General features: G+C 37.1%; 2 protein-coding genes across 4 annotated transcripts; one reads left to right on the forward strand and one right to left on the reverse strand.

The window, feature by feature from the left end:
* Positions 1-1,831: 1,831 nt before the first annotated feature.
* On the forward strand, positions 1,832-10,847 carry vash1 (vasohibin 1). Its single transcript, XM_038291537.1, has 8 exons — positions 1,832-2,124; positions 2,387-2,748; positions 5,398-5,486; positions 5,789-5,845; positions 6,191-6,265; positions 7,228-7,609; positions 8,375-8,484; positions 9,698-10,847. Exons 2-8 carry the CDS (start codon positions 2,533-2,535, stop codon positions 9,765-9,767), a joined length of 999 nt encoding a protein of 332 aa, XP_038147465.1. The 5' UTR covers positions 1,832-2,124; positions 2,387-2,532; the 3' UTR covers positions 9,768-10,847.
* Positions 10,848-13,223: 2,376 nt separating this feature from the next.
* Positions 13,224-25,780, reverse strand: angel1 (angel homolog 1 (Drosophila)). Of its 3 annotated transcripts, none has more exons than XM_038291373.1 (10): positions 25,657-25,780; positions 22,501-23,220; positions 19,053-19,276; positions 18,897-18,966; positions 18,363-18,805; positions 18,105-18,243; positions 17,882-17,992; positions 14,433-14,466; positions 13,545-13,708; positions 13,224-13,447 (listed from the first exon to the last, which is right to left on the reverse strand). In XM_038291373.1, exons 1-10 carry the CDS (start codon positions 25,739-25,741, stop codon positions 13,290-13,292), a joined length of 2,148 nt encoding a protein of 715 aa, XP_038147301.1. In that variant the 5' UTR covers positions 25,742-25,780; the 3' UTR covers positions 13,224-13,289. The 3 variants fall into 3 exon arrangements, with proteins under 3 accessions (XP_038147301.1, XP_038147304.1, XP_038147303.1); XM_038291376.1 differs by having other exon boundaries at positions 25,621-25,771; XM_038291375.1 differs by lacking the exon at positions 25,657-25,780 and adding an exon at positions 23,579-23,666.
* Positions 25,781-27,516: the final 1,736 nt, after the last annotated feature.

Genomic DNA, 27,516 nt, shown 5'->3' on the forward strand with positions numbered 1-27,516 from the left:
TAGGCAGAAACAAAAGCTTATTTTCCCTACCATATTAAAAGATAGGTAACATGCGTTTCACAAAGCACTAAAGTCTTTTCCTTATTAGCAATTGAAAAACCTGCTATATTGCTTTCAAAGAATATAGCTTATGTAACAAGAAGTTGGGTTGAGAACAGGAATAAATGTGAAATCTAGATGCTTCTGATGAGGTACTGAAATCATTTGATGGAGAAGTCCCCCGGAGCAGAGACGCATCTTAAAAATCCACGTAAGTAGGTGCTGTGTACAAAGGTTTGGAGCAACTTCTTTTTAATGGAAATCTGTGACAGTTCTATATTTTAGTTTAATATTGCAGAACCTTCCTTGCACAATGTTTGAATATATTCAACTAAAAAAACTGCCCTAAACCTCCACGACTGAATGAAACCACACACACACACACACATATATATATATATATATATATATATATATATATATATATAATAGCTATGATCACATCAGTTCTGAGTAGTCTTCTGATTAGACTAGTCAGACTAGTCTTATGATGTGTCTAAGTCTGGTTGAAATTCCTCAGTAAATGAAGAGAGGGTAGAGGGTCCTTTCAATTATTGTTGGCTTTGCAAGTATGTTAGAGTCATGATTAAGTAAACAGATGGACCTCCAATTATCAATGATTAATTTGCTTTACCAGCCTTATAATGCCTTGAGGTAGAGTGGGCTATAGGGGGTTAATCCTCCTTGGTTAATTATTATAGAAAAGGTATTAACACCGTATAATTAATTTATATGGTGGCCCAGAGGTGTCAACACTAATCCAAAAGCTGCAACGTAAATACAAATCCTGCAAAATAAATCAAAAAGCTGCAACATAAATACAAAAGCTGCAACGCAATAGGCCCAGAGGTGTCAACACTAATACAAAAGCTGCAACATAAATACAAAAGCTGCAACGCAATAGGCCCAGAGGTGTCAACACTAATGCAAAAGCTGCAACGTAAATACAAATCTTGCAAAATAAATCAAAAAGCTGCAACATAAATACAAAAGCTGCAACGCAATAGGCCCAGAGGTGTCAACACTAATACAAAAGCTGCAACACAAATACAAATGCTGCAACACTAATACAAAAGCTGCAACACAAATACAAAAGCTGCAACTCAATAGGCCCAGAGGTGTCAACACTAATACAAAAGCTGCAACACAAATACAAATGCTGCAACACAAATACAAAAGCTGCAACACAAATACAAATGTTGCAACATAAATACAAAAGCCGCAACGCAAATACAAAACCTGCAACACAAATACAAAAGCTGCAACACTAATACAAAAACCGTAACACAAATACAAAAGCCGCAACACAAATACAAAGGCCACATCACAAATATAAAAGACGCAACAGAAATACAAAAGGCGCAATTTTTTGTAATGTGATTTACAAAAGAGATTATTGTTCTTTTTTTAAATAAATTTTATGTTAATTTTTATTTTTTTGTTGTGTCTAACTAAAGGGTTTTTGTCCTTAAAACTTTGTCTAAATTTCATATGTGAATATTTGTTGTTTTTTATTATATATATATATATATATATATATATATATATATATGTATGTATACATGTATATATATATACACATTAACTGATTAAAGAACAAATGTTCATATTTATCTTACATATTTCCAATAACTCATTCGAAAACCGATTACTAACAAAAGATCTATTATTTTTAACTTCATTTACACTCTACTACTTCATTTGTCTAGAAAGGGCTTTTTACGAGGAGCACCTGAATGCAGCTCCTGTCATCACTGAGATCATTCTCTAAAACACGCGCATGCGCAGTAGTCCGAGGTCGGGGAGTGTCTGGGCAGCTCGTTTGACTCAGAAACCTGTGCAGAGAAGAGGAGCATCTGCAGGAACAATGAACCGGCTGGATTGGAAGGAAATTATTTTAAAAGATGAGCCTGATCTAAATGAATGAAGGAAGCCTAAAATGGGATCTCAGAGGGACATTTTTCGTTTCGTATTTGAGGCTTGAATGACCTCCAGCGGTGCAGGGAATTAGGATTTTCTAATACTTTATCTCCTGCAAAGTCAACACCCCGACAGCTTCTGCCTCGGCGTTGCTATGGGGACAATGTGAATACTTCCTTTTTTTTTTATGAGCATATATAATAATTGGACCATATATATTTTTTTCTGACTAATAAGCCGCCTTTATTTTGTTTATTAATAAGCAGTTCATTAGAAAGACATTACTGTTTAAATAGGTATCAAATAGGCTACTTGCTGCAAGAAATATTATTTTTTCTACTTTTAATTTCTGCTTTTAGCTTGAATAACCTAATACATTTTAACTCTGCTTTAATAACAGATTCACTAACAGCTTTTTCTTTTTCAGACATTGATTCCACAATCTCCTGGAGGTCATGAGATGACCATCTGCTGCTGGAACCTGCTTTAAACTGCAAGCTGATTAACCACTTAAAGAACCAAAGGCAGGACTGTTTCTGCTTCTGGACTGTGTGGCTGACCACTGAAAAAGGGATGCTGAGAGTCACAGTGGGCTCAGCAGAGGAGAGGGATGAGGAGGATGAAGGGGAGGAAGAGTTGAGGGATGGAGGGGTGCCCTTCTATGTAAACAGAGGAGGCCTTCCAATGGATGAGGAGACTTGGGAGAGGATGTGGCGTCATGTGGCCAGAATGCACCCAGGTGGTGAAGCTCTGGCCAAGGACATAAGGGGTGTCATGGACCTGCCCAAGGTAAATTTAACTTACAGGACATTTAAATTGTTTTTATTCAATTCAGTTTATTTATATAGCGCCTATTCACAACACATGTCACCTCAAGTCACTTTAAAATTCAACCAGATGATACAGTTAAACTGATTCAGTTTTCCTTATAAAGAAAACCAGTTGATCGACTCATTGACAATCCCTCACACTAAGCATGCTTGTAGCGACAGTTAAGAGGAAAACTCCTTTTTAACAGGAAGAAACCTCCAGCAGAACCAGACTCGATGTGAGTGGCCATCTGCCGAGGCTGACTGGGGTTCAAGGAGACAGAAGCAGAGATACAGAGAGAAGCAGAGATAAAAAAAAAAAAAAATGCAACTGTCAACCAGCTCCCCGTCCAGGAAAAAAAAATAGCCAAGCAAACCAGCTCCCATGTCAGAGGATGAAGAGAGCACATCCAGCCAGTCACAGTCAGAGAAACAGGACTACACTGAAAAACAGGCCGAGCTCTATTAATCCAAGATGTACAGTAAAACGGGTTAATTATGATATTTATTTTTATGCATTTAGCAGATGCTTTTATCCAAAGCGACTTAGAAAGTAGACACAATTTTACAGTTATCATCAATATGGTAATACGTTCTCTAGAGGAAAATCCCTAGTCTAAATCGGTGGGGACAGCAAAGAAAGAGAGAGAGAGAGGGAATGGCAGAAAGAGTAGTAGAGGGGTACAGAGGTATGGGTAAGAGTTAGGAAAAAAATGCTCTTTGAAGAGGTTGGTCTTTAAGAGTTTCCTAAAGATAGAAAGGCATTTTGCTGTTCTTGTAGCACTTGGTAGGTCATTCCATCATCATAGAAGTTGTGACATAAGCCAAATTTCTGAAATAGGAGTAGATGGAAAATCCAAATACTCCTTTTTTGTATATGAAAAAGAAAAGGAGCTCATAGTTTAAAGCTACAGTGTGTAACTTTTAGCGACATCTAGCGGTCAGACTGCAGACTGCAGCAACATGAACATCTCCCCCCACCGCTTCTCCCCCCCAACAGTACGGCGAGCGTTACGGGACAAAATGTCTTCCACGACGTCCGCATCACCTACCTTCTCAAGTGATGAGGTTTGTTTACATAGATAATTTTACAGATAGTATTTCATTAGTCTGTGTAGGGTATAGATTTCATGTAGGCTTAAGATAATAAATATACCCGTTATTTTTTCTACATCGTTGTGACGTTTTGGCGATCTCGCAATGGCTAGTTTGTTGGCTCTGCGCTGCCGTAGCGCAAAGATGTCTGCCTCCATGGCTGCGAGACCCGCTCCTATGTAATTATAAATAACGAATTCTAAGGCAACGCAAATATTAAGGTTAAGAGGCTGAGCTCGTAGATGATGATAAATAACATAGTTATGTATAATATATTACATTTCTGACTGTATATCCCTGTAATTATTACACACTGTAGCTTTAAATAGAAAAATTGTAAATCTTAAAAACTGTAGAGATTTCAACTTTATTTTGAAAATGACAGAAATAGTAGTCCTATAGCAAACCAAATATTTTTAGCAAATTCAAATTTTTACTTAATGAAAAAATTTCTTTTATGGTACAATTAACTTTTTATAAGTTGCAGCTAGAAAACAGTAATAATAAAGGTTTAATGGCTTATACATGCAAGGTGTCTGTCTTGGAATTACTGGATGTCAGTTCTACGTTTTACACAGCTGATCATAATGCATAGGATGGGAAATGAACAGGGGTTGTTAGATTCGCTGTTAGAATGTTTCAAGATTATTTGCTAAATCAATAACAGTTTTTTGTGATTTGGAAACTATAAATGTAAGGGAAAAAACTCTGATTTCTTAGTGTTATTGCATCTTCTATCATATGCTGATGACACACAAGTTTAGATTTTAGTCTATTACAGTCTATTAAGGTTAATAAAGCATAATTGTGTGATACTGTAATCGAGGGCATGCATCAAAATCTCTTTCAAGTTAAAGCAGAAAAGGAAGATTAAGGGATCAGCACTCAACTAAACTTACTAAATGGGTGTAAAAACCAAAAGCACATAAGATATATTATTAAATTTGCCTCCTACTACATTAAAAATGTTGTCATTCTAAAGTGTTTCTTTAAAAAAAGAATGAACTACTACTGCAAGCATTTACCATCAGTGGGTTAGATTACTGTCATCCAATCTTTAAGCTGTCTCTGTAAAAATCAATCAGACTGCACAAAGTAAAGCTGGTAGATGGTAGAGCATGATGAACATAAAGAAAATGATACGAAATCCTTAAATCGAAGCGCTGCGTCTAATATGAACGATTTTAATATCCTGTTCTCGTTCTACGTGGTGCTGAACGGTTTAATATGATATAATGTTTGATGTGAACCATTTAGAGCTCTCATGATCAGACGCTTCTTTATCCAGACATCAGAGTATCGTGTTTCTGCTATTTATTTGAATTAAACGTGCGTCTTTGTCTCTTTTATGTAATGTAGAAAAGTTTGTTTTTCTTATTTTATTTTTTCAACTTTACTAATTCCTAATATTTCTTTAAAACCTTTGGAAATTTATTGCATAAGTTTTTCATATTTTTTAAATTCAGCTGAACTTTGCCTTACGTTACAGTGAATATTGCGATTGTTGTGTAATAGCAGTTGTTTGTCCCCTCAGATTCCAGTACCAAGCGTGCCTACATTCCAACCTACAGCTACCATCCCACTGCGCCTGGAAGCCATACAAAAGTACATCAGGGAATTACAGTATCCTTTCATGCATTTACAATAGTTGATTGCTTTTATTTAAAACTCAATTTAATATTAAATTGGTTTAATTGTGGAGGGTGTCAAATGAATCATGGAGTATTGTGTAATATAGGCCATCCAGTGTAGACTCTGCATTCAGTATTAACCAAAACCATGATTTCCACTTTGTGCAGAAATTCATTCATAATTAATCAGCAGCCTATGAATATAACAAAGCACTCTAAAGAGCTGTGCCCTCCTCCCCTTTCATGCTGTGTTTCATGTCTGTGTAACTCTTTAGCCTTAACTGTATCTTACAGGTACAATCACACAGGGACACAGTTTTTTGAAATAAAGAAAAGCCGTCCTCTCACTGCGTGAGTTATTCTTACTTTGGAATTAAAACCCAAAAAGGTTGTTTAAAGGGATGGTGCTGAATCTATCAGGGATGCTCGTGCTTTAGCTATGTCTCTTGTTTACTCCAGGGATTTTTTTAAAGTAGCTGCTAATGTCAGTCAGCAGATGCCTGAAACACACTTCCTGATCCTGCTTTATTAGATTTAGGCTCCATTTCCCTGCATGATGGAAATTATTTCAACCTACTGAAAACAAGAGCAGCCCAAAGACACCATTTAGACTAGAATTAGGGTTAGTGTTTTATGCAAGCATGTATATGAAATAAAAAAAAAAATCTCTTTTCTTTCTTTTATTTGTTCTCGCAGGTTGATGGACATCGCTAAGGAGATGACAAGAGAGGCTCTGCCAATCAAATGCTTAGAGGCGGTGATCCTGGCCATGTATCTTTAAGGCTAAAGGGCAGGTTGCATGAGATTGTATTAACTGTCTATTTGATTGCAGTGGTAAATTTGGCTTAAGATTCTTTTTTCTAAAGGAAAAAAATATATATTTTCCACTTACTCATTGGCAAATCTGGTAAAGATGTGTAAAAATGTATCTTTTATTGCAGCAGCATAATGACCCACACTTTAGAATACCAAATGTTAAAGTCCACTTTATTTTACACACAATCCCTCCAGGTGTTTCTGTCGTTTCTAATTAAATGCAGTCGGATTAATTGTGTTGTAAAGTTGACGGGTGTGTCTACGATCATTCATTTTTACTGTTTAAACTATATCTGACATAGAGACCTATTTTCTATTAGTTAAATACTTGTTTGGATGGCATGTCAGAGATTGCAGTCTTTTGTTTTTGCATCACAAATGTAAATGTGTAGAAATACCCAAACTGAGTCAGACTAGATTAAGTTTAAAGATTTTAGCAGTAAACTCCTATCTGGTTATGCCACGAAACAAAGGTTATAAATAGAATATATGCATGGTGGTGGATCTGTGATTCTGTTGGCTTGTTTCTCTTTCAAAGGTCCTGAGAACCTTGTTAGACTGAACTACTTGAACTACTTAGAATATCTTAGCATTTTAAACTAAAATTTCTTCTTGTAAATAAAAAAAGAATGTGTTTTATATATATATATATATATATATATATATATATATATATATATATATACAGTAATTTTTCCATATCAAGATATTCTGTGTTGATTCAGAAACGGTTGATCTGGTGTGATCTCAGTATCCAATGCAGTTGAAAGGGTTGATGCAATGAAAGAATAGTCTGTATTTTAAGGTTTTATACACATCTTTAACAAAAGTCAGTGTGATCGTTTTGAAAAATTCGTTGCCTCCACAATCCAGGATGAAAATCCTGATGTTCATTTCCTTGACGTCTAGTGATGAAGTCATCTCACTAACAACATGCCCGGTGTGGAACGCTTCCCACTTAGCTTTAAATCTCAGTTCTCAGGGAACCACTTCTACCACATTGTGCTGGGGATCCACAGCGGCGGGCGCTTCGGCGCGCTGGGCATAAGCCGAAGGGAGGACCTCATGTTCAAGCCTCTGGAGTTTCGAACACTCTTGGACTTGGTTCAGGAATTTGAAGGCGCCTACAGGGGTTACTGGCACACCCTGCGCAAGATTAAGATTGGACAATACGTGTCCCATGACCCTCATAGTGTGGAGCAGATTGAGTGGAAACACTCCATACTGGACGTGGACAAGCTGAGCAAGGAGGAGTTACGGAAGGAGCTGGAGAGACACACTCGTGACATGAGGCTGAAGGTACAGTTCTGCTTTTAATATCTTGCTTTTGTATTTATTTTATTGATAGTTTTTACTTTTTATTGATGTGTGCGGTGTCCTGGAGCTCAAACATTTTCAAAATCAAAAAGTTAAATTTTTTGTTTAGTAAAATGTTTCATATTTAGCTCCTGAACGGTCATACTGCTATTCTGCCCATTAATAATATTTTTTTTTTCTTTTACATGAAAACTAGTGAAGAAGAAAAAAAATATGTTTTTTATTGATAAAAAAATATATATATAGATATATATATCTATATATATTTTTACAGATTTGTTGGATTTTTATCAAGTATAATCACCAAAAATGCCAAAATAATCAAATTTTACAAAAAAAACTCTTCAACTGATCACTAAAATAGATGAAGCTTCCTGTCATATACTGATTTAAAATGAAAATGTTTGTCTTTTGTCTCCTTGAGACTCCTGTGAGGCCCTGAGTTGAGCTGCTGGTTGAGAGGCAATTTCTCTGAAATGTTTCTCTCTCATCATCTCTCATGCCAATATAATGAGAGCAGCAGTGATGAAGGTTATTGAGGATAATAAAAGTAATGCGATGACTTCTATGTTTAAAGATGGCTCCATCTATCACTAAGAGGGCTTTCTGCTGAGTGCTTGGCACAATCTCTTTGAAAGCATGAACAGATTAGTGCTACAAGCAGAACAGAGGAACGGAGAACAGACGGAATGTGGACTGTAATGTTCCAAATGTAATTTAAAAGAAATTATTCGTTTATTTTTGCAGATTGGGAAGCCAGCACCTCCCTCTCCTACTAAGGACAGGAGAAACAGCATGGGCTCTCCTCTCAAAGGACCAGGCAGCCCCATTCGAAGGATCAGTCGAGTTGAGAGACGGTAGGATTGATAGGATTCTCCTAATGATAAGTTCCATAGAAAAACTACAGGCATGACTATCACTGACTGAACGGTAGAAACCTGTACGCTCGGATAAAAATTGAAAACTTCAAAATTGTACAACTCAAATGAAAAAAAAATTTTTTTGATGGGAAAAAGTAAAATAAAATGTGGTTACATAAGTGTTCATGCCCCCTTTCAACTAAGGATTTGACCCTTATGCAGAATTACTTCTACATTCAGATTAACACACACCAGTTATTGTAGGCTTTTCCTTGATTTCTCTCTAAAAAGGTCTGTAGAAGATAAAAAAAATAATTTAACGCATTTGGGTAACTAGGGGCATGTAGCAGCAGAATAAATCACTTGAGAAAATGTAGGACAACATTTTTAATAACTGCGCATCCTTTAAAAATTAATAAGATGAAAAGAAGCCAAATGTTTAGATTAAAGAAGCCGTGGGAAAATTTCCCATATTCTTCATATGATCGGTCTTTTGAGGATATTTAAATGGATGTTTTTTTCTAACAAAGGTAAAAAACAAAAGACATGTTAATTTTGCGATACTTTCGACTATAATTCAAAGGGAACCTTCAAAGTGAAGCATGGCAGTGGCAGCATCATGCTTAAGGATCAAAAATATTTCTCCTAATGAAAAAAAGAAATGTTTAATCAGAAGAAGATTAATGTTTTGATAGTGTTTAAGCCAGTAGAGTGATATAGATAGAAGTGGAGATTTTCTTGTGATCTGATAGATTTGCTCCTTTTTTGCAAAAAATAATCTGCAACTATTGCCCAGTGAAAAACTGCAATGTTGGGCTTTAACCCAAAAGGCTGAATGCTATAATGAAATTGAAAGATGCCTGTAGAAAGATTCAAAGTATTAGTTTAAGGGTCCGCACTTATGCAACCACAATATTTCAATTTTTGTTTTTTGTTTTTTCCCCCATAAGATTTCATTTGATGCATTAATCTATTTGCTCAGGTTGTTGGTGACATTAAGTCTAAAACATCCTGAAAAGATTTATCTTATTATAATTCGTTATTTAATTAAAAACCTGGTATTTTAACCAGTAATTGCACATTTCCACTCAATGAAAATTAATTTCTCCTAGACTCCAACAAGAGAATTAGTCCCAGCTCTCTATTAAATATAAAAAAAATATGTTAGCTTTTTAATTTTTTTTTATTTATTCTTTTCTTTTTGTTTCAGCCCCTCTGGAGAAAAGAAGGTTCTGGAGCAAAAACCAACTGATATTAATGGATACCAGATTAGAGTCTGAAGAAAGGCGCTGCTGCATGATGGATCGACCGCGTCACTTCCTCTAAGTAGACATTGGCCTGTTTTATTTTTTATCCTGGAATAGGTCACCAGCAAATGTTCTTCCGAAAACAAACGCCTCATTCAGCTCTACTTATTTTGTTACAGCCTTTTTATTCCTGTAACAGTTGCAGTATTTGGTGCTGGCAAAACTCCCAGTTTATGAAAAGTGGGAGTAAATGTTTGTTTTTATTTCCAATAAAATAAGCAAGTACAGTTTTACTACCTAAACCCAATATAATGTTTGCATACATATAGTTCAATGCAATTTGCATATCACACCTCTATGCTGTTAGGCTTTTCTACAATCTGCATCACTGTACTGTAACTTTAAGTCAGATTGTGTAATATAATCCACCTAGACTCTACTAGACAATAGTAACATGTGTAGTAACTTCTTTATACTGCTGCCCTTGTGCCTTGATTAACATTTCAATGGAGAAAATATGTTGAAGGATCCTAAAATCTTTTGTTTATGGAAAACAATGTTAAATACTGTTAAATAATGTTTTTTTTTAGCATTGTCAGGTAAATGTGAACAAACTACTCAAACATCAATAAATCTTTGTCAATACATTTCTTACGCCTAAAAAATAAAAATACTGAGATAATGTCTTTAACATCAGTGCTCCTGTAGGTCAGTATCTCATGTAGACTGCTGCAGACCTGGTTACAAGACTGAACAGCGATCCTAACTCAGAAGCTCAGATTAAATCTGTGATCAGGTCCAGGTTTTTCACAGCATATGTCACAGCATATTGATGAGATTTTAATCCAGGCTTCCATTGCAATGCCTTTAAATTACTGCAGTTTCATTTATTTTTAAACTCACAGTAACCAAGCTTGACTGCACAGCTGGTTCAAAATGCCTTTTCACTTGTACATAAAAAAAGAGCATGTTTCCTCAGTTTTAGAAGCTATTCATTAGCCACGGTTTGCTCACCGATATCGTGCTGCTTTAACTCCCACAGAGTTGATTTTAAGAGCATGGACCTATAAAGGAATTGAAAAAGTTATAAATCAAATTTATATTTAAGCACTTCAAAATAATTTTTGTATTGATGTCAATGATTAGAGCTCTATTCACCATACAGCTCCGGTCAAAACATACACATTTTATCGAAATTGGTTGAAATTCCTACTAATTTACATATTGGTCATCAAACATTTAATACCGTAGGGTTTAGTTACTGAAGGGGTTTGTCTTTGTAATGAGCGTGATCCGAATTTTAATCCTGGTTGTGTGAAGAGGGACGCTCGTTGTAAAATTTGTTGCCATTCTTTTATGCATTTTGAGGTAACCGCTTGTTATGGGAGCAGGCAAAACAACACAACTAGTAGATTGCAACCACTGCCAAAGCTCCAACCATTCCAAAACCAGTCAAGTTACATTTGAAACCATTTCAAAAAAGCAAATAGCTGCATAATAGCTTAGTCTTTATCTCTGTGACCATAAAGCTTTAGGACTTATTGTGAGTTCAAGGTCAGATGGTTAAACCCTGGGTAGAGTTGGTTATTTTAACAGGGTAATAATCCAATCGCAGGTCAAAACTGGTTCTTGGTGGATAGAGCTTGGGGGAATATCTTCCTAAGGGTCAATCTTAGCCTTTTAAAGAACAACTGAACTATGCCTGCAGTGTGGGTGTCCACCAGAAAACCAAATTGGTCAAATATCGGGTCAGAATTATCTCAAAAGTCGGAAATGATGAATCCCTCATATCATTTAAAGTTCTGACCAGAACTGTATGTTTAGTACACAGCTTTTTTATTCCTGCATTTTAATTGTAGCATCTTTCCTTTGCCTTAAGTGGTTTTGATAGGTATAAACATTTTTTTAACAGCACTTTTGTCTTGGTTTTTGTACATTCACTGGAAACTGGGTAATTTTATGGTACCCACTGTGTTTCTTAGCAGTACACCAATCATGCTCTTTTAAATGTTGCCACTAGCAACATGCTTACTAAGTATTAACTCTCTCTTTAATGTTCTGTAATGCAGTTACACTGTGTCAAAGATTGAGGATCACAATAAAGAGTCACATCACTTCTTTTTTGTACAATTTCTTATTTCCATATAGGTTTCTCAGCTGAGATCAATGAAGTTTCCCTGATCTCAGATAGGGAAAGTGTGTCATTGACAGGGATTTTATTTGAAATACAAGCTCTGAGCTAAAGGGCAACACCAAAAATATGAACGCTTGAACATTAAACACAAATCATTTGAAGTGTATGGGAAGGAAACATAATGGTGATAGCTCTATAAAAGGAAAGCTAAAAATCAAGGATTTGTTTTTTCATCATAAAACTAATTTCATCTGTGTATATATGTATATAATTATCAGCTTTCAATCTTTTATTTAGCCATTCAATTGTCATGTTATGCTTTATATTTGTATATTTTATTGGGTGCTCTTTCAATCACTTTTATACATTATTTATCACCAGCTCTTTCGTAATTAGAATATGTTGTTTTAAGGAGGTGTGACCTGAGATAAAGATGTTAGGAATTGTCTAAAACCTATCAAAGCATTCCCAAACCATGACACTTCCTCCACTGTACTTCACAGTATGTATGGCATTATTTTTCCTAAGCTGTTGGGTTTATGCTCAACCCGGCCTATTTTCTAAGTAAGTACTAATTAAACCTGCAGTCCTTTACAAAAAAAAAGAAAAGACATCCCTAAAGAAGCTCTGGTCTTTCAAATGTAAGTCTGTGCCATGAGTCATGTGATGAAATTTTAGGTTAGCATATTATTTCTAGTGTTCCCTTGCTCAGACAGTTAGAACTTTGTATTTAGGCAGTGGTTTTTTTAAGGTCCTGCACTTGAAGGCAGCTGCAGTGTAAAACTGCTTTGTTGCCTTATGCAGCAGTGAGGGGGGTAAACAAAACTATTTACTAAACAGGATAAATCTCTTTAAAATGCTGAGTAATGATGCTTTAACTGCATGCAATCAATGTGAAAGAAACCATGTTTAACTAGTCATTTGAAGCTTAAATACATTAACATACATATTCTAATTTGATTTTTTTTTGCCCTTTAAAAAAGGATTTTCCTGTTTATCTTTTATGCAACTTGAATTTTCCAACGTAATTTAAATTGATGACTGTCTATAAGACAGTTTTTTCAGGTTTTCCAAACAGAAAAATTATCCAAAACAAAATGATAAAGCTAAAAAATAAAAATCTTCATGAATAGCCCTAGTATCATCCCTCTGCACAGCCATGCAGAAATCAGCTGCACATGATCTAATCATCCAGACAGACTGTAGGCAGGAACAGCAGTAGGTCTGTTCAAGATGAGCTGAATCATAAGCCGTACACAAAAAATAATTATTTAAACTTTATAGCGTTCTGATTCAGTGCAAAAATATTTATACAAAACAATAAAAAAGGAGTACAATTATTTTTTATGAAAACAATGACAGTGTTTCTACACTCGCGAACAGAACATTTATAAAACTTATAAACAAAACATGGTCTTTCATTAATTATCAAGTTCCATCTGGAAACGGGCGACCAGACTTAGATGATCGGAAGGGAATATGTGGTTGGGAAGTCCGTTCATCGACCACAAGAGGTCCTCAGACAGGAGAGAGAGGTAACCAAGGAGCTTCAGACCTTTCTCTGATATCTTTTTACAAGCTAGGAGAAACATTAGAAAAAGAAAATGTTAAAAAATTAAGTAGCTCTTTAGGAATTCAGAACTCATACTCTTGTTCTTTAAATCCAATCCTTTTACCCATTTGATTTTTGGTAGAGGTGCGTTTTGGAGAGTAGAAGATGTAGTCGACGGTAGCTCCACCCTCAGAATGCAGGGTTGTGAGTTCTGGACTGCCAGAACCAGGAAGGACATGTTCATAGACAGACTCCAGGTCCACCTGATGCATCAGATAGTCTTTGAACCTGTGACACATTCAGGATCAATCTTTGTTATTCAAATATCCTGTCTTGTAAGCTGATCATGTTATTATGTGCAATATAACATGGTGGTAAATAGGGCTGAGTAAAAAAAATCAATTTAATCGATTTTGAATCGATTCCTTTTACATTTTTGCTAAATCGATGTTTAGGGAATGAGATCAATTAGTTTTATAGTGACGCGCGTGCCGTTCAATTGAGCAGGAAAGATGCACTCAAGATTACTTCAAGACAGACAGCTGCAAATATAGCCAATAGGTTGACTGAAGACATGGAGGCTGACCAGCAAACACCCAGTGGTTGTTACAGAGAACGCTGCAAATATGGTTTGTGCAATGCAGATAATGCAGGTCATGCATGTCTGCTGTGTCCCCGCTGTGTCACGTCCGCTTGCTCGAGTCAGGCTTCACTTTTTTACTTTTCACAAACAACTTTACACTTATGAGACAGTTTTGTTCACTTCTCAAGCTTAAACTGTCTGATTTACAAGTTTGCACTTTGCGTTTAATGTGACAGGAAAAATTTAAATACATTAGTATTTTGAAACACAGTTGAACCACTTTCATTGTTGTAAAAACAGGTCGAATTGAAATTAATCGATTTAGAACTGTATGAATCAAAACCGAATCGATTCCGGACTTTAATACCCAGCCCTAGTGGTAAAAAACATTTATTGTACTTGATATGGAAGTACTTTTAATGAACTGACCTTTTCTCATAGTGTTGAACGTCCTGTGTGGTATCTGAGCTCAAAGAGAAGATAAAAATGTTAAAAGTGAAGGACAGAAGGTAAAATGCTCCTTATTAAGCTAACTACTACATCAATCAACTAGGGTCTATTAACTGACTCAGGTTCAGACCAACAAGATAATAAAGTATGAAATACAAGACAAATAAAAAAGATATGAATAAAAATATTAAAATCATGCAACATTATAAGCATTATACTGATGTCAGTTTATTACAAACAAATAAAATGAACATATCAGTCTGGAAGAAAAACCTCCTTTTACCATTACCTCTGATTGGAGAAAGAAATGAAATTACCTATTGTTTCTTTGCCTATAGTAACTGCTGCATTAACAAGGGTCTGGATGGCTCTTGATATTTTAAGGCTCCTGCAGGTTCTTTCTGCAGAACCTTTATCTAAATGCAGGCAGACTTTTTTATAGAATGGCCACTAGGTGACAGTATAGAGCAGTGTGCATTATGCCTTAAAACTAATCTTACAGTGAATAGATGCTTAAATCTAACAATAGAGTTGTGTATCGGAGTTATACACTTACAGCAGCGTCCACACATCTAAAGGTGTATTCATACGCCTTGAAGTATTCTACTGAAATTATTTCTACTGAAATCATGTCTTAGGGAGTAGGTTTCTACTTCATTCCATTCTTCTTTGCAAAAGAATCAAATATATGTTTGATAACATCTGTGGATTTGGGTTTTTAAGTCTTCCAACTGGTTCTATGATTTAGGTTGAAAAACACTTTGATCTAATCAAGACAATTTGCAGCCTCCAAATGTTTTTTGTCTGTTAAAAAGGAAGAAAAACATCCCACTAGCATGTTGATGCTGCCATCACCATGTAGATGGTGTGTTCAGGGTCATGTGCATGTTAGGTTACTTACGAAGCACTCTGGGAAAAAAGATGAGTTTCCTTCTCATCTGACCAGAGCAGCTCCTTCCATGTACAGGTGCTGGTCATAAAATTAGAATATCATGAAAAAGTAGATTGATTTCAGTAATTCCATTTAAAAAGTGAAACTTGTATATTATATTCATACATTACATACAAACTCATTTATTTCAGATGTTTATTTTGTTTAATTTTGATGATTACAAATGACAACAAATGAAAATCTCAAATTCATCATATCAGAAAATTAGAATATTGTGAAAAGGTTCAAAATTGATGGCCCCTGGTGCCACACTCTAATCAGCTAATTAACTCATACCACCTGCAAAAGCCTTTAAATGGTCTTTCAGTCTAGTTCTATAGGCTACACAATCATGGGGAAGACTGCTGACTTGACAGTTGTCCAAAAGACGACCATCGACACCTTGCACAAGGAGGGCAAGACACAAAAGGTCATCGCTAAAGAGGCTGGCTGTTCACAGAGCTCAGTGTCCAAGCACATTAATAGAGAGGCGAAGGGAAGGAAAAGATGTGGTCGAAAAAAGTGTACAAGCAAGAGAGATAACCGCACCCTGGAGAGGATTGTGAAACAAAACCCATTCAAAAATGTGGGGGAGATTCACAAAGAGTGGACTGCAGCTGGAGTGAGTGCTTCAAGAACCACCACACACAGACGTATGAAAGACATGGGTTTCTGCTGTCGCATTCCTTGTGTCAAGCCACTCTTGAACCACAGACAGCGTCAGAAGCGTCTTGCCTGGGCTAAAGAGAAACAGGACTGGACTGCTGGTGAGTGGTCCAAAGTCATGTTCTCTGATGAAAGTAAATTTTGCATTTCCTTTGGAAATCAAGGTCCCAGAGTCTGGAGGAAAAGAAGAGAGGCACTTCATCCACGTTGCTTGAAGTCCAGTGTAAAGTTTCCACAGTCAGTGATGGTTTGGGGTGCCATGTCATCTGCTGGTGTTGGTCCATTGTGTTTTCTGAGGTCCAGGGTCAACGCAGCCACATACCAGGAAGTTTTAGAGCACTTCATGCTTCCTGCAGCTGACCAACTTTTTGGAGATGCAGATTTCATTTTCCAACAGGACTTGGCACCTGCACACAGTGCCAAAGCTACCAGTACCTGGTTGAAGGACCATGGTATCCCTGTTCTTAATTGGCCAGCAAACTCTCCTGACCTTAACCCCATAGAAAATCTATGGGGTATTGTGAAGAAGAAGATGCAATACACCAGACCCAACAATTCAGAAGAGCTAAAAGCCACTATTAGAGCAACCTGGGCTATCATAACACCTGAGCAGTGCCACAGACTGATCGACTCCATGCCACGCCGCATTGCTGCAGTAATACAGGCCAAAGGAGGCCCAACTAAATACTGAGTGCTGTACATGCTCATACTTTTCATGTTCATACTTTTCAGTTGGCCAACATTTCTATAAATCCTTTGTTTTTATTGGTCTTCAGTAATATTCTAATTTTCTGATATGATGAATTTGAGATTTTCATTTGTTGTCATTTGTAATCATCAAAATTAAACAAAATAAACATCTGAAATATATGAGTTTGTATGTAATGTATGAATATAATATACAAGTTTCACTTTTTAAATGGAATTACTGAAATCAATCTACTTTTTCATGATATTCTAATTTTATGACCAGCACCTGTATCTGTTGTCCATCTTGGCTTGTTGCAAATTGCAAACAGAACTTGTGGTTTTCTTTAAATAAAAACATTTTCTTGCCACTTTCTACAGAAGGCCAGGTTTAAGAAATTGCAAACCCACAGCTGTCACGTCGACAGACTTCACCCCCAGACCTGTGGCTCTCTACAGAACCCCCAGCTACGATTGATCTCAGCTGATTATTACCCTTCTTATCCACCAATTAAGATGGATGGTCAAGCTCTGGTAGGTTTTCAGTTTAGCTAAACTCTTAATTTCCAGATCATAGATTGTTTTGTATTCCAACTCTTTTCTAATCCTCTGAAGAATGTTTCTATAAAAACCTCTGAGGCATTCATAGAACAGCTGAAATTTTATTTAGATATGATTAAAAAGAGAAGCATCTCAAACATGGGTGGAAAAGGGCCCTGAGGAACAGGGTTAAGAAACCCTGAATTAGCAGACTGCTACCTGTAGTTGGTTACACTTAATTTTGCATAAGGGTATCAGAGAAAATGGGTCTGAATTCAACATAAATGCCACATTTTTCATATTTATCGAAAGAAATCTTTTATGGTTTTGTTCACTAAAATAAAGTTTATGGTTGTAAAAAACACACTGAGAACACTTCTGTTTAGCTCGGTATATCATCCCCATCATTCATTGGATTGGTAATGAAATATTCAGTTTTCAAAAACCTTCAGAAAAGAAATTCTAGGAACTTTAATCAAAATGTTGTTTTGTTTTGTTTGGTTTTACATATTCAATGAGCACTTTTGAAGTAGTTTTATATTAGATTTGTACAGGTCCACCTGTTAGCAAGGAGAGTTTTCTTTGTACTTCATATGTGCACAACCTGGTGTGATGTCAGTCACTCCAGGAATCAGAATCAGCTTCTGAGGACGAACACATGCGGCTGGACAGAAGCGTAGCTGCAGCATGAATTCATGGCTGTACTGGCGAGTCCCTGAAATTTAAAACAACAAAACAAGAAAAAAGACTTATTCTAATATAAACTTGCTATTTGCTTCATTAGAACAAAAACACCACTTCAAAACTATGCGACTTCAGCCACTGACCCGACTTCTGACGATTAGTTTTGGACGTATTGATCTCAGTGTACTGGCAGGTGTCTGAGATTCCCAGAGAGCTGGGCCACAGAGGAGCAAACAGTCTGTGATAACTAGGCTTGTAAGACAGATCCTCTTGGCCTGAAACCTTTTAAACAGAGCAAACACACAAGGTTAGCAAACCATAACGTGCATCTTTGGGATAACAGCAGGAGGATGTTTGCCGCTCAATATGCAGACAGTTATTCTTCAGTTCTGTTCCCTCACCATCCACTTGGGAATACCCTGGTAGTAGAGCTCGCCAGTGGTGAGCAGCTGGTACAGAGGCGTGTATGGGATGGAGTTAAAGTCTCCACAGAAGACGACGTTGCAGTGTTCACGTCTGACCTTACAGGACTTGATCATGGCGTTAATTTCTGCCAGCATTATGGCTAACTGGGCCAGCTTGATATCACCTCGCCGTGGGTTGAAGAGCAGGTGTGTGTTGGCCACGCAGAGGGGTGGGCCACCTTCCTTGACCTCTGCTCCTCTGGTGACCAGTGGCCGAAGGAGCAAAACGATGCCTACGTTGTGCCGGTCCAACAGCCCGGTCTCAGGCCTAAAGAACTCCAGCTTGGAGACGCCGGCTTCGGTGAAGACTGCGCTCCGATAGCACGCCGCACAGCCATCGGTCTTTGTCCCCGTGCGACGCTGGTACACACAGGTATAGCCTGGGGAAGACACAAGCAGAATAGGATGGATGTTTTTGTCACCTCATTTGCAGAAAATTACATCTCCTCTGCATTTTCTCAGCTGCCCTACCCATCTGAGAAAGAACAGGGTACAGATGTTCATGGTAGTGGTTCTCCTGAACCTCCTGCAGACACAAAATCTACACAAAGGACAACAATGACACACAGGAGTGATTAGTGGTTGTGCAACATTAGAAATATAAAAAAAGAAATGCATCTGACTTACATCTGGCGCCCATTTTTCTATTTCACTTAAAAGCAGGCTGCAGCGGTAGTTCCACTGCAGCACCTCTGGGGGGCAGTGTGCGTACAGCTGTTGGTTCTCCTCCAAAAGGTCTTGGGATAGGATGTTGTAGGACATGACAGTGAAGTCCACTGAGGCTTTTTTGATTGTGGGGGTCTGACCACCCTTAGAGGCAGCATCCAAATCCACCCACACCCTCCACATCACTGCATGGAGAGCAGATACTGAACTCATTACAGATGTACTTCAAACTGGATTAGCATCATGTTCATTTCAGCAACTCCATTCAAAAAGTGAACCTCATATATTATACAGATCTGTAATAAATAATGTTTAATGATTCAGTTTTGGTGCAGTTTGTAACACTTGTCTTGCAGCAAGAAGGTTGCTGGTTTGATTCTGCATGTTCTCCCTTTTCATGCGTGGATTTTTCATGGTACTCTAGCTTCCTCCCACAGTCCAAAAAACATAAAATTTAGGTTAATCGGCTTCTCTAAACTGTCTTAGGATGTGTGTGTGTGTGTGCATGGTTATGTGTCTCTGTGTTGCCCTGTGACAGAATGGTGACCTGTCCAGGCTTTACTCCGCCTCTCACCCATAGACTTCTATAGATTGGCAGGCACCGGCCCCAATGTGTCCCTGACTGAATGGATGGATTTGGTTCTGGTTATTTTATTCATCTTACAGGAAATTAAAACCCAAAATTGCAAATCACCCATGAAACAATCAAATCCTATTATATATTGAGCTACACACTCATAGGGAGCACCTTCAGCTTGACAGTAGTCCAGCAGAAAAGCTGTTTATAGCCTAAACATAAAGGAAACACCAAAAATGGTTGATGCTGAAGAAGCAATGAATAGAAGATCTTCGGTTTACAGTTGCTTTTATATTAAATATGAGAGTTTCACTTTCTCAGTGTAACTATCAAAATAAGTTCACTCTTTGGTGACATTATTATTTGATGCATCTGCTCCTGTGGCAAGTTTAGACTATTCAATTCTTTTTAAAACAGTTTAGCTTCAAGTTCTTAAAGAAATATAGAGGAAGATCTTTTATTTCCAGGTGGATCATCTAAATAATTGGTCGTCCTAATTGTCAATCATTCTGGTGATATGTTTACGAAGTGTAGGAGAAGAAAAGAAAGGCCTCAGAAGAGGCAGATATATCTTATAACTTATTGTCACAGCAGCCGGCTGTCGCCATAGGCTGTCTCTACTCGACATTGGCAACTAATAACAAAGATGGAGCAGGCACCACGCAGTGGAGGAGGAGTTACGTGGCCAACGGTGCAAAGAGCAGTGATCATCTGTCCAAACATTCAGTTAACTGAGTTTTCTATAAAGTCCACGATATATTCCACGCTGTAGGTGGACAAGGTAAGCTTGTATGAACTATAAGAGCACATTTTAAACAGGGCGTACATGAGGAGAAATGTGCTCATGCATGCTCTTTCACATGCATTTGTTTTAAATGGAGAGGACGTGTCTTTTAAAAACTCCTCCACAATACCTTTAACCCGTTAAGTCCTTAAGAAGCAAATCCCAACTAAAAGCACACAACTGAAAAAAGAATATCTCCACACCTATCCTATTTAAATGCAACCTTTCAACACCAGTGTAAAGGTACGAGATAAAATAATATATTTCCAATGATTCCACTCTCACAACTAGAGATTTCCTGATCCTACATAGATATTGGGAATTCGTCCAATATTAGCCAAAAAAATGAATATCTGAATAGATCTGCGTGCATCTAAAGTCTCCAAAACAAACATGCATCACTCCACTTCTGTCTGCTTCTTCTTAAAGTTTATATTACCAATAGGTTGATAATAAATGGATCAATTGTTCTCATAACTACTTTTGATGACTATTGTTCACTGCTTGAGTAATATCACTTTAGAATTTTCTAATATTCCATCCTATGAAAAAAACAAAAAACTAGGGATGCACGATATAATCGGCCCCCTATCAGTATCGGCCTGTATCGGCCTTAAAACTGAATATCAGACATCGGCCACCCCACCGATATTTAACCCGATATTTGATCAGCTTCTGAGTTCCTAAAGTCTAAAAAAAAATAAAAAATACTACTTCTTCTTCTTCCTCAAAAACTTCTTTTTTATAGAATTAAAAACTTCTAAAGACGAGGGAAAAAATATTGATACATTAAAATATCACAATATCTTCATATGCTGATATATTGCCATTTAAAAACACCACATCAATCTCTTTTACTAATAAAATATTGCTATATGTCATCGTTATGCTACGAAATCCACCGAAAATTCACGAAATTTTGACATATTTTTATATGTTGATATATTAACGCGGTATCGATCTATTTTACTAACAAAATCTCACAAGAATTTGCAAAATATTACGAGACTTTGTAACAGAACGATGAAATTTCACGAGATTTTGAAAGTAAAATAGATCGATACCGCATTTTTAAAAATCTATTTGATATCAGCATATGAAAATATATTTGAGTATATTATTTTTCAAAGTGTCAGAAATGGATAACAAAACTGCTATTTTCAATGACTACTTATTTTTGTCCAGCTTTAACATCGGTATCGATATCGGTTATCAGCTACATGAGTTTTAAAATATCGGCATATCGGATATCGGCCAAAATCCCAATATCGTGCATCCCTACAAAAAACGTGTGACTTTTTTGTAATTAAACATTAAACACAGATTTTCTTATACAAGTTGCTTCTTCTATAGGCTTTTCAATATATAGAGTGAAAAAAAAACTATGAAATGTCTTATAAAAACCTAAGATACCTCAGATTAAATTTATAAAAACCTTCTCTATACACGCAGCAAATTAGGACTGAACCAGCAACTGTGCATTTGATTCACAATAGTTTTAACGAGCTATTTTACCAGGTATATCTGTCTATTGTTAGATTAACCTCATGGAAGGGGAAATCTGGTGCAAGAAAAGTGCTACTGTAGGACTTCTGCCCATGCAAGACAGCCTTTAGTGATGACATTTACACGTTACATAACTGTTTTATGGTGCAGTTCATACAGCACAGAGGTTATATTAGTAAAACTATTTTTATAACCGTTGTCAAGCACAGAAATTGTGACACCTAAGAACGTCCTTAAAAAGACATAGGATAGGTTGTTGGAAAATTATTACTCTAGTTTGCATGGATAACAGCCATGAGGGCCAGACTGGCCTTTCCCGAAAGGTCAGCCATGTTTGATTGGCCCTTGAACCGTATCTTCAGTGCTTAAAGTTAAACCAAATGTATTTGTACAAAAAAACAACAACACATAAAAAACAATATCATCAAATTAGAAGCATTAAAGTCTAGTCTTTTAAAAGATCTTGGAAACCAAGCACCATGTCTGACCAACTTTAACAGAAGTTGGCCCAATAGGGCGAACAAAGTCTAAATTTTACCTACCTTCAAAGGGGAAGTTGGACTCCATAGAGGTGTAATAACTTGCAGCAGGGAAGCTCCACTGTGGGCAGAACACTTCTTGGGTCAGACCTGGTCCTACAGGAAAGTGCCAGCCTGTTTGTTGAACAAGTTGTTGGCCCGATTTAAGACGTGACTGGGAGTTGGAGTTCTTCTCCCGATCAACAGCTAAGTCTCCAGCAGAAAATGTAAAGTCATCCCAGCACTCAGTCACTGCAGATGCAGGTTCACTCGGATTCTTTCTTTCAGTGTTGGGAACTTGAGGGGTTTCCCCAAGAGAATCATCAAATATTTCAGTTTGGCTTTTATTCTGTTCAGAACAGTTAGTTTTTTGTGTGCTTCCATCCATATTCAGGCATTTTAACAGAGCTACAACTTCTTGTTGTACATTTTGATGGTCAACTAAAGAAGAGCTCTGGTCTCTTTTATTTTGATCCCCATCCATATCATGGAGGACAACCTCTTCATTCATTTTAGGACCCTCTCCTTCCTCAGAAGTAGACAGCACCTCAGCACTCAGTCTCTCATCCTCCTGCAGGACAGTTGAAATGGGTTCCTCCTCCTTGGGATCTGGTTCTTTTAACTTTTCTTTTATCTCCCTACTCTGATCCTGCATTGCTGTTCCAGGTTTGGGGGATCTGACTGAGGCAGTGTCACCATTACACGCTGCTTTGCCATTAACTGAAACTCTTTCCTTTGAGGGATCTAAAAGAAACAAAATAGGACAGAAATTATTTGAATAAGTTGGATTTATTATTTGGAAGATGCATGAGCTGCAAAACGTGTTTGTCATCAGACGTCACCTGAAGGTGTGCCAACAGGTGGGAAATAAAGCAGTATAAACGTTAATGCTGGAGATTTAGGAGAAGAAACGCGCGTTTACTTTTTAAACCAAACCTTACATGTTTCACTGAGACTTAAAGGCAAAAAATACCCCAAAAATCAACAAGTAAACTTTGCATATAAAGTCTGCAGCATTAGGCCCACAGCAGCGGCTTTATGATATAAAAACAAGTCGTAAGATTCTTTTAAACTAAACAACCTCTTTGCATGTTACAGTTACCTGACGGTGGACGGAACAGGAACCTAACAAGTGGATAGAAGGCATAAAACAGCAAGCTTCCAATCATGATTTTTTCCGAAAATAAATCCACGCATGCGCATTACGATATCGGCGTTGGCCTATGTAAGGCAAGTTGTTTTATCATTTAAATTTCTTAAAACCCTGTTTCGCAAGTAGATTAGATTCAACTTTATTGTGATTACACATGTACAGGTACAAGGCAACGAAATGCAGTTTAGGTCTAAGCAGAAGTGCAATAGCAGCAAGTGCAGGATAAATAATGGTTCCATTAATACAGAACATGGGTTTCTACTGAATAAGTATAGAGATGAATACCTTTATAAACAGAATCTTACTAATAGATGAAAATAATAGTGTTATAAACTAAATTTACAGCTGGATATGTACCGAATATAATATACAGGTGGATATTACTATAACAAAAAAGGTTTTTACAGTTATGTACAATAGCATATATATATATATATATATACAGATGGATTTTACTATAAAATGAATAAATATAGTTTGGACAGAAGCTATCTAAATTAAAGTGCAGTGGAAGGTAATTGCATATTACAGTTAAAGTACGTTATTGAAAATGTATATGTAAACAGTAAAAGTAAAGCACTCTCATCCAGTGGCGGTTCTAGACTAAATGTACCAGGTGGCCGCCGGCCGGGAGAGGCCAGCGAGTTTTAATGGGGGCCAGAGGCATAGCCAGAAGTTTTTTATGAGGGTGGCCATGCAATAACTAATGTAAACTGAGGGGCACCAGAACCTCAGGGTCAATCAACAGGAAAATTAATGGACACAACATCCATATTTTCTAAATAAAGACTAACTATACTTTTCTAAAACATTTGTTGACAAATAGACACATACATATTTAAACATCTGTGCTTTCTAGATAAAAGTTATAGTGGATACAATTCTTTAAAGTTTGACTTTTGGGCGAACATCTTTTCCATTGTCATTACCTACTTTTATCAATAATCATTCTGCATAAAATTGACATTTACAAGTACTAATATCTACATAAATTGATTATTTAATACGTTTTATTAAAATAGCTATTTATCAATAATTTTACTGAAGACTCTTAGATGACTTGCTGAGACATAATTTTTTCTTTACCTCATATAACACAAAATCTAGTTCTGAAAAAAGCATGAATTCTGTACTTATCATCTTTAATGTTAGTATATTGATGTGCAGAATTAACCACAGTGTTTTTTTGTGTGTGTTTTGTTAAATGTTTTAAATATTCCACTTGGGAGTATTACTGCTGTCACCGTCTGTATTAGATGGGGAAAAGATGGTAGGGGTGGCCACAGGGTGGCCAATGATTGGCTAAGGGTGACTAAGGCCACCCCTGGCCCCCCAACTAGCCCCGCCCCTGATGGGGGCACAGAGAAGCGTGAATTAAAAAACAGGACAGTGCTTTGAAAAACACTGGGATTCTATCTCAATACCCATGAAGCCTTATCATCACCTTATTATTTTTAAATAATTAGTAGAACTGAATATTTTAAGAAAAAAAATGAAATAGATCCAAAGGACCTATCAGTAACCATGTCTGTTCCAGCGCAGATCATCATCAGATTTTCTTTTAGTATTATGTCTTCAGTTCAGGGGCCAGGACATGATCTACACGGGCACTGGCCCCCGTTGGCCCCTGTCTACAACCGCCCATGCTCTTATCTAGTAAAAGAGGTAAATAAATAGCACATTTTAACTGTCAAGGTTATATAGTTATTGAGAATACGTGATAAAAAATAAACTAATATAAGATATAAAAATTATTTTTTCACGTTTGAGAGTAAAATGTCTTAGGCCTCTGTTTTTTCTGCTTTATTTATTTTCTTCTCTCTGTTTGGAAGACTTTCTCACTACAGCAGGAAAGATCTGTAATTAGTAAGGTGAAACAGCAATAAATAACTGAAATAAAAGTGGAACATGCAGAGTCCCACGAAGCAAGCTGAAAACAGGAAAACAAAAACAGGAAGTCGAGTTAGATTAAATCTTTACTCACAACCAACCTCATTATTGCCCCCCGACCCGCCAATAGATCCCACCTCTAATGTCCTCGGCGGAAAATGCGGACGACAAAATAGGAAAAAAATAAAATAAAAGAAGTTTAATCCATTCAGGTAGTTCCATAACTTGGGCGTCACTGCCTGGCTTGGACTAGAGCACCTACCTTTGACAATAAATAACTCAAGCCAAAGAAGTAATAAATGATTAACCTTCCTACGTTATTCATGCAGTATATATAGCCCTTCCTTCTCATGCACATCCTAGCGACAGTTTTCATATGGTGTAACTTCCTATTTCTTCAAACTGTAAAATTCTTACAACAAACTAAATTATAATAAAAGGAACATGTTTTTTTAACCAAACTATGTTGTTCCTCTTATATTTGGTGAATTTATGTTAGAATTTTTTGCAAAAATATGTTGCAGTGCATGATGGGGTTTTTCATCTGTTCACATTATTCCATTTCATTGCCCAGATGTCACCTAGACAGGCAGTGAATGCTTACAGGTGCTGGTCATAAAATTAGAATATCATGAAAAAGTAGATTGATTTCAGTAATTCCATTTAAAAAGTGAAACTTGTATATTATATTCATACATTACATACAAACTCATATATTTCAGATGTTTATTTTGTTTAATTTTGATGATTACAAATGACAACAAATGAAAATCTCAAATTCATCATATCAGAAAATTAGAATATTACTGAAGACCAATAAAAACAAAGGATTTATAGAAATGTTGGCCAACTGAAAAGTATGAACATGAAAAGTATGAGCATGTACAGCACTCAGTATTTAGTTGGGCCTCCTTTGGCCTGTATTACTGCAGCAATGCGGCGTGGCATGGAGTCGATCAGTCTGTGGCACTGCTCAGGTGTTATGATAGCCCAGGTTGCTCTAATAGTGGCTTTTAGCTCTTCTGAATTGTTGGGTCTGGTGTATTGCATCTTCTTCTTCACAATACCCCATAGATTTTCTATGGGGTTAAGGTCAGGAGAGTTTGCTGGCCAATTAAGAACAGGGATACCATGGTCCTTCAACCAGGTACTGGTAGCTTTGGCACTGTGTGCAGGTGCCAAGTCCTGTTGGAAAATGAAATCTGCATCTCCAAAAAGTTGGTCAGCTGCAGGAAGCATGAAGTGCTCTAAAACTTCCTGGTATGTGGCTGCGTTGACCCTGGACCTCAGAAAACACAATGGACCAACACCAGCAGATGACATGGCACCCCAAACCATCACTGACTGTGGAAACTTTACACTGGACTTCAAGCAACGTGGATGAAGTGCCTCTCTTCTTTTCCTCCAGACTCTGGGACCTTGATTTCCAAAGGAAATGCAAAATTTACTTTCATCAGAGAACATGACTTTGGACCACTCACCAGCAGTCCAGTCCTGTTTCTCTTTAGCCCAGGCAAGACGCTTCTGACGCTGTCTGTGGTTCAAGAGTGGCTTGACACAAGGAATGCGACAGCAGAAACCCATGTCTTTCATACGTCTGTGTGTGGTGGTTCTTGAAGCACTCACTCCAGCTGCAGTCCACTCTTTGTGAATCTCCCCCACATTTTTGAATGGGTTTTGTTTCACAATCCTCTCCAGGGTGCGGTTATCTCTCTTGCTTGTACACTTTTTTCGACCACATCTTTTCCTTCCCTTCGCCTCTCTATTAATGTGCTTGGACACTGAGCTCTGTGAACAGCCAGCCTCTTTAGCGATGACCTTTTGTGTCTTGCCCTCCTTGTGCAAGGTGTCGATGGTCGTCTTTTGGACAACTGTCAAGTCAGCAGTCTTCCCCATGATTGTGTAGCCTATAGAACTAGACTGAAAGACCATTTAAAGGCTTTTGCAGGTGGTTTGAGTTAATTAGCTGATTAGAGTGTGGCACCAGGGGCCATCAA

The sequence above is a fragment of the Cyprinodon tularosa genome, unplaced genomic scaffold (genome assembly GCF_016077235.1).
Source record: "Cyprinodon tularosa strain WSP-4 unplaced genomic scaffold, ASM1607723v1 ctg3, whole genome shotgun sequence".
Taxonomy (NCBI): Eukaryota; Metazoa; Chordata; class Actinopteri; order Cyprinodontiformes; family Cyprinodontidae; genus Cyprinodon; species Cyprinodon tularosa.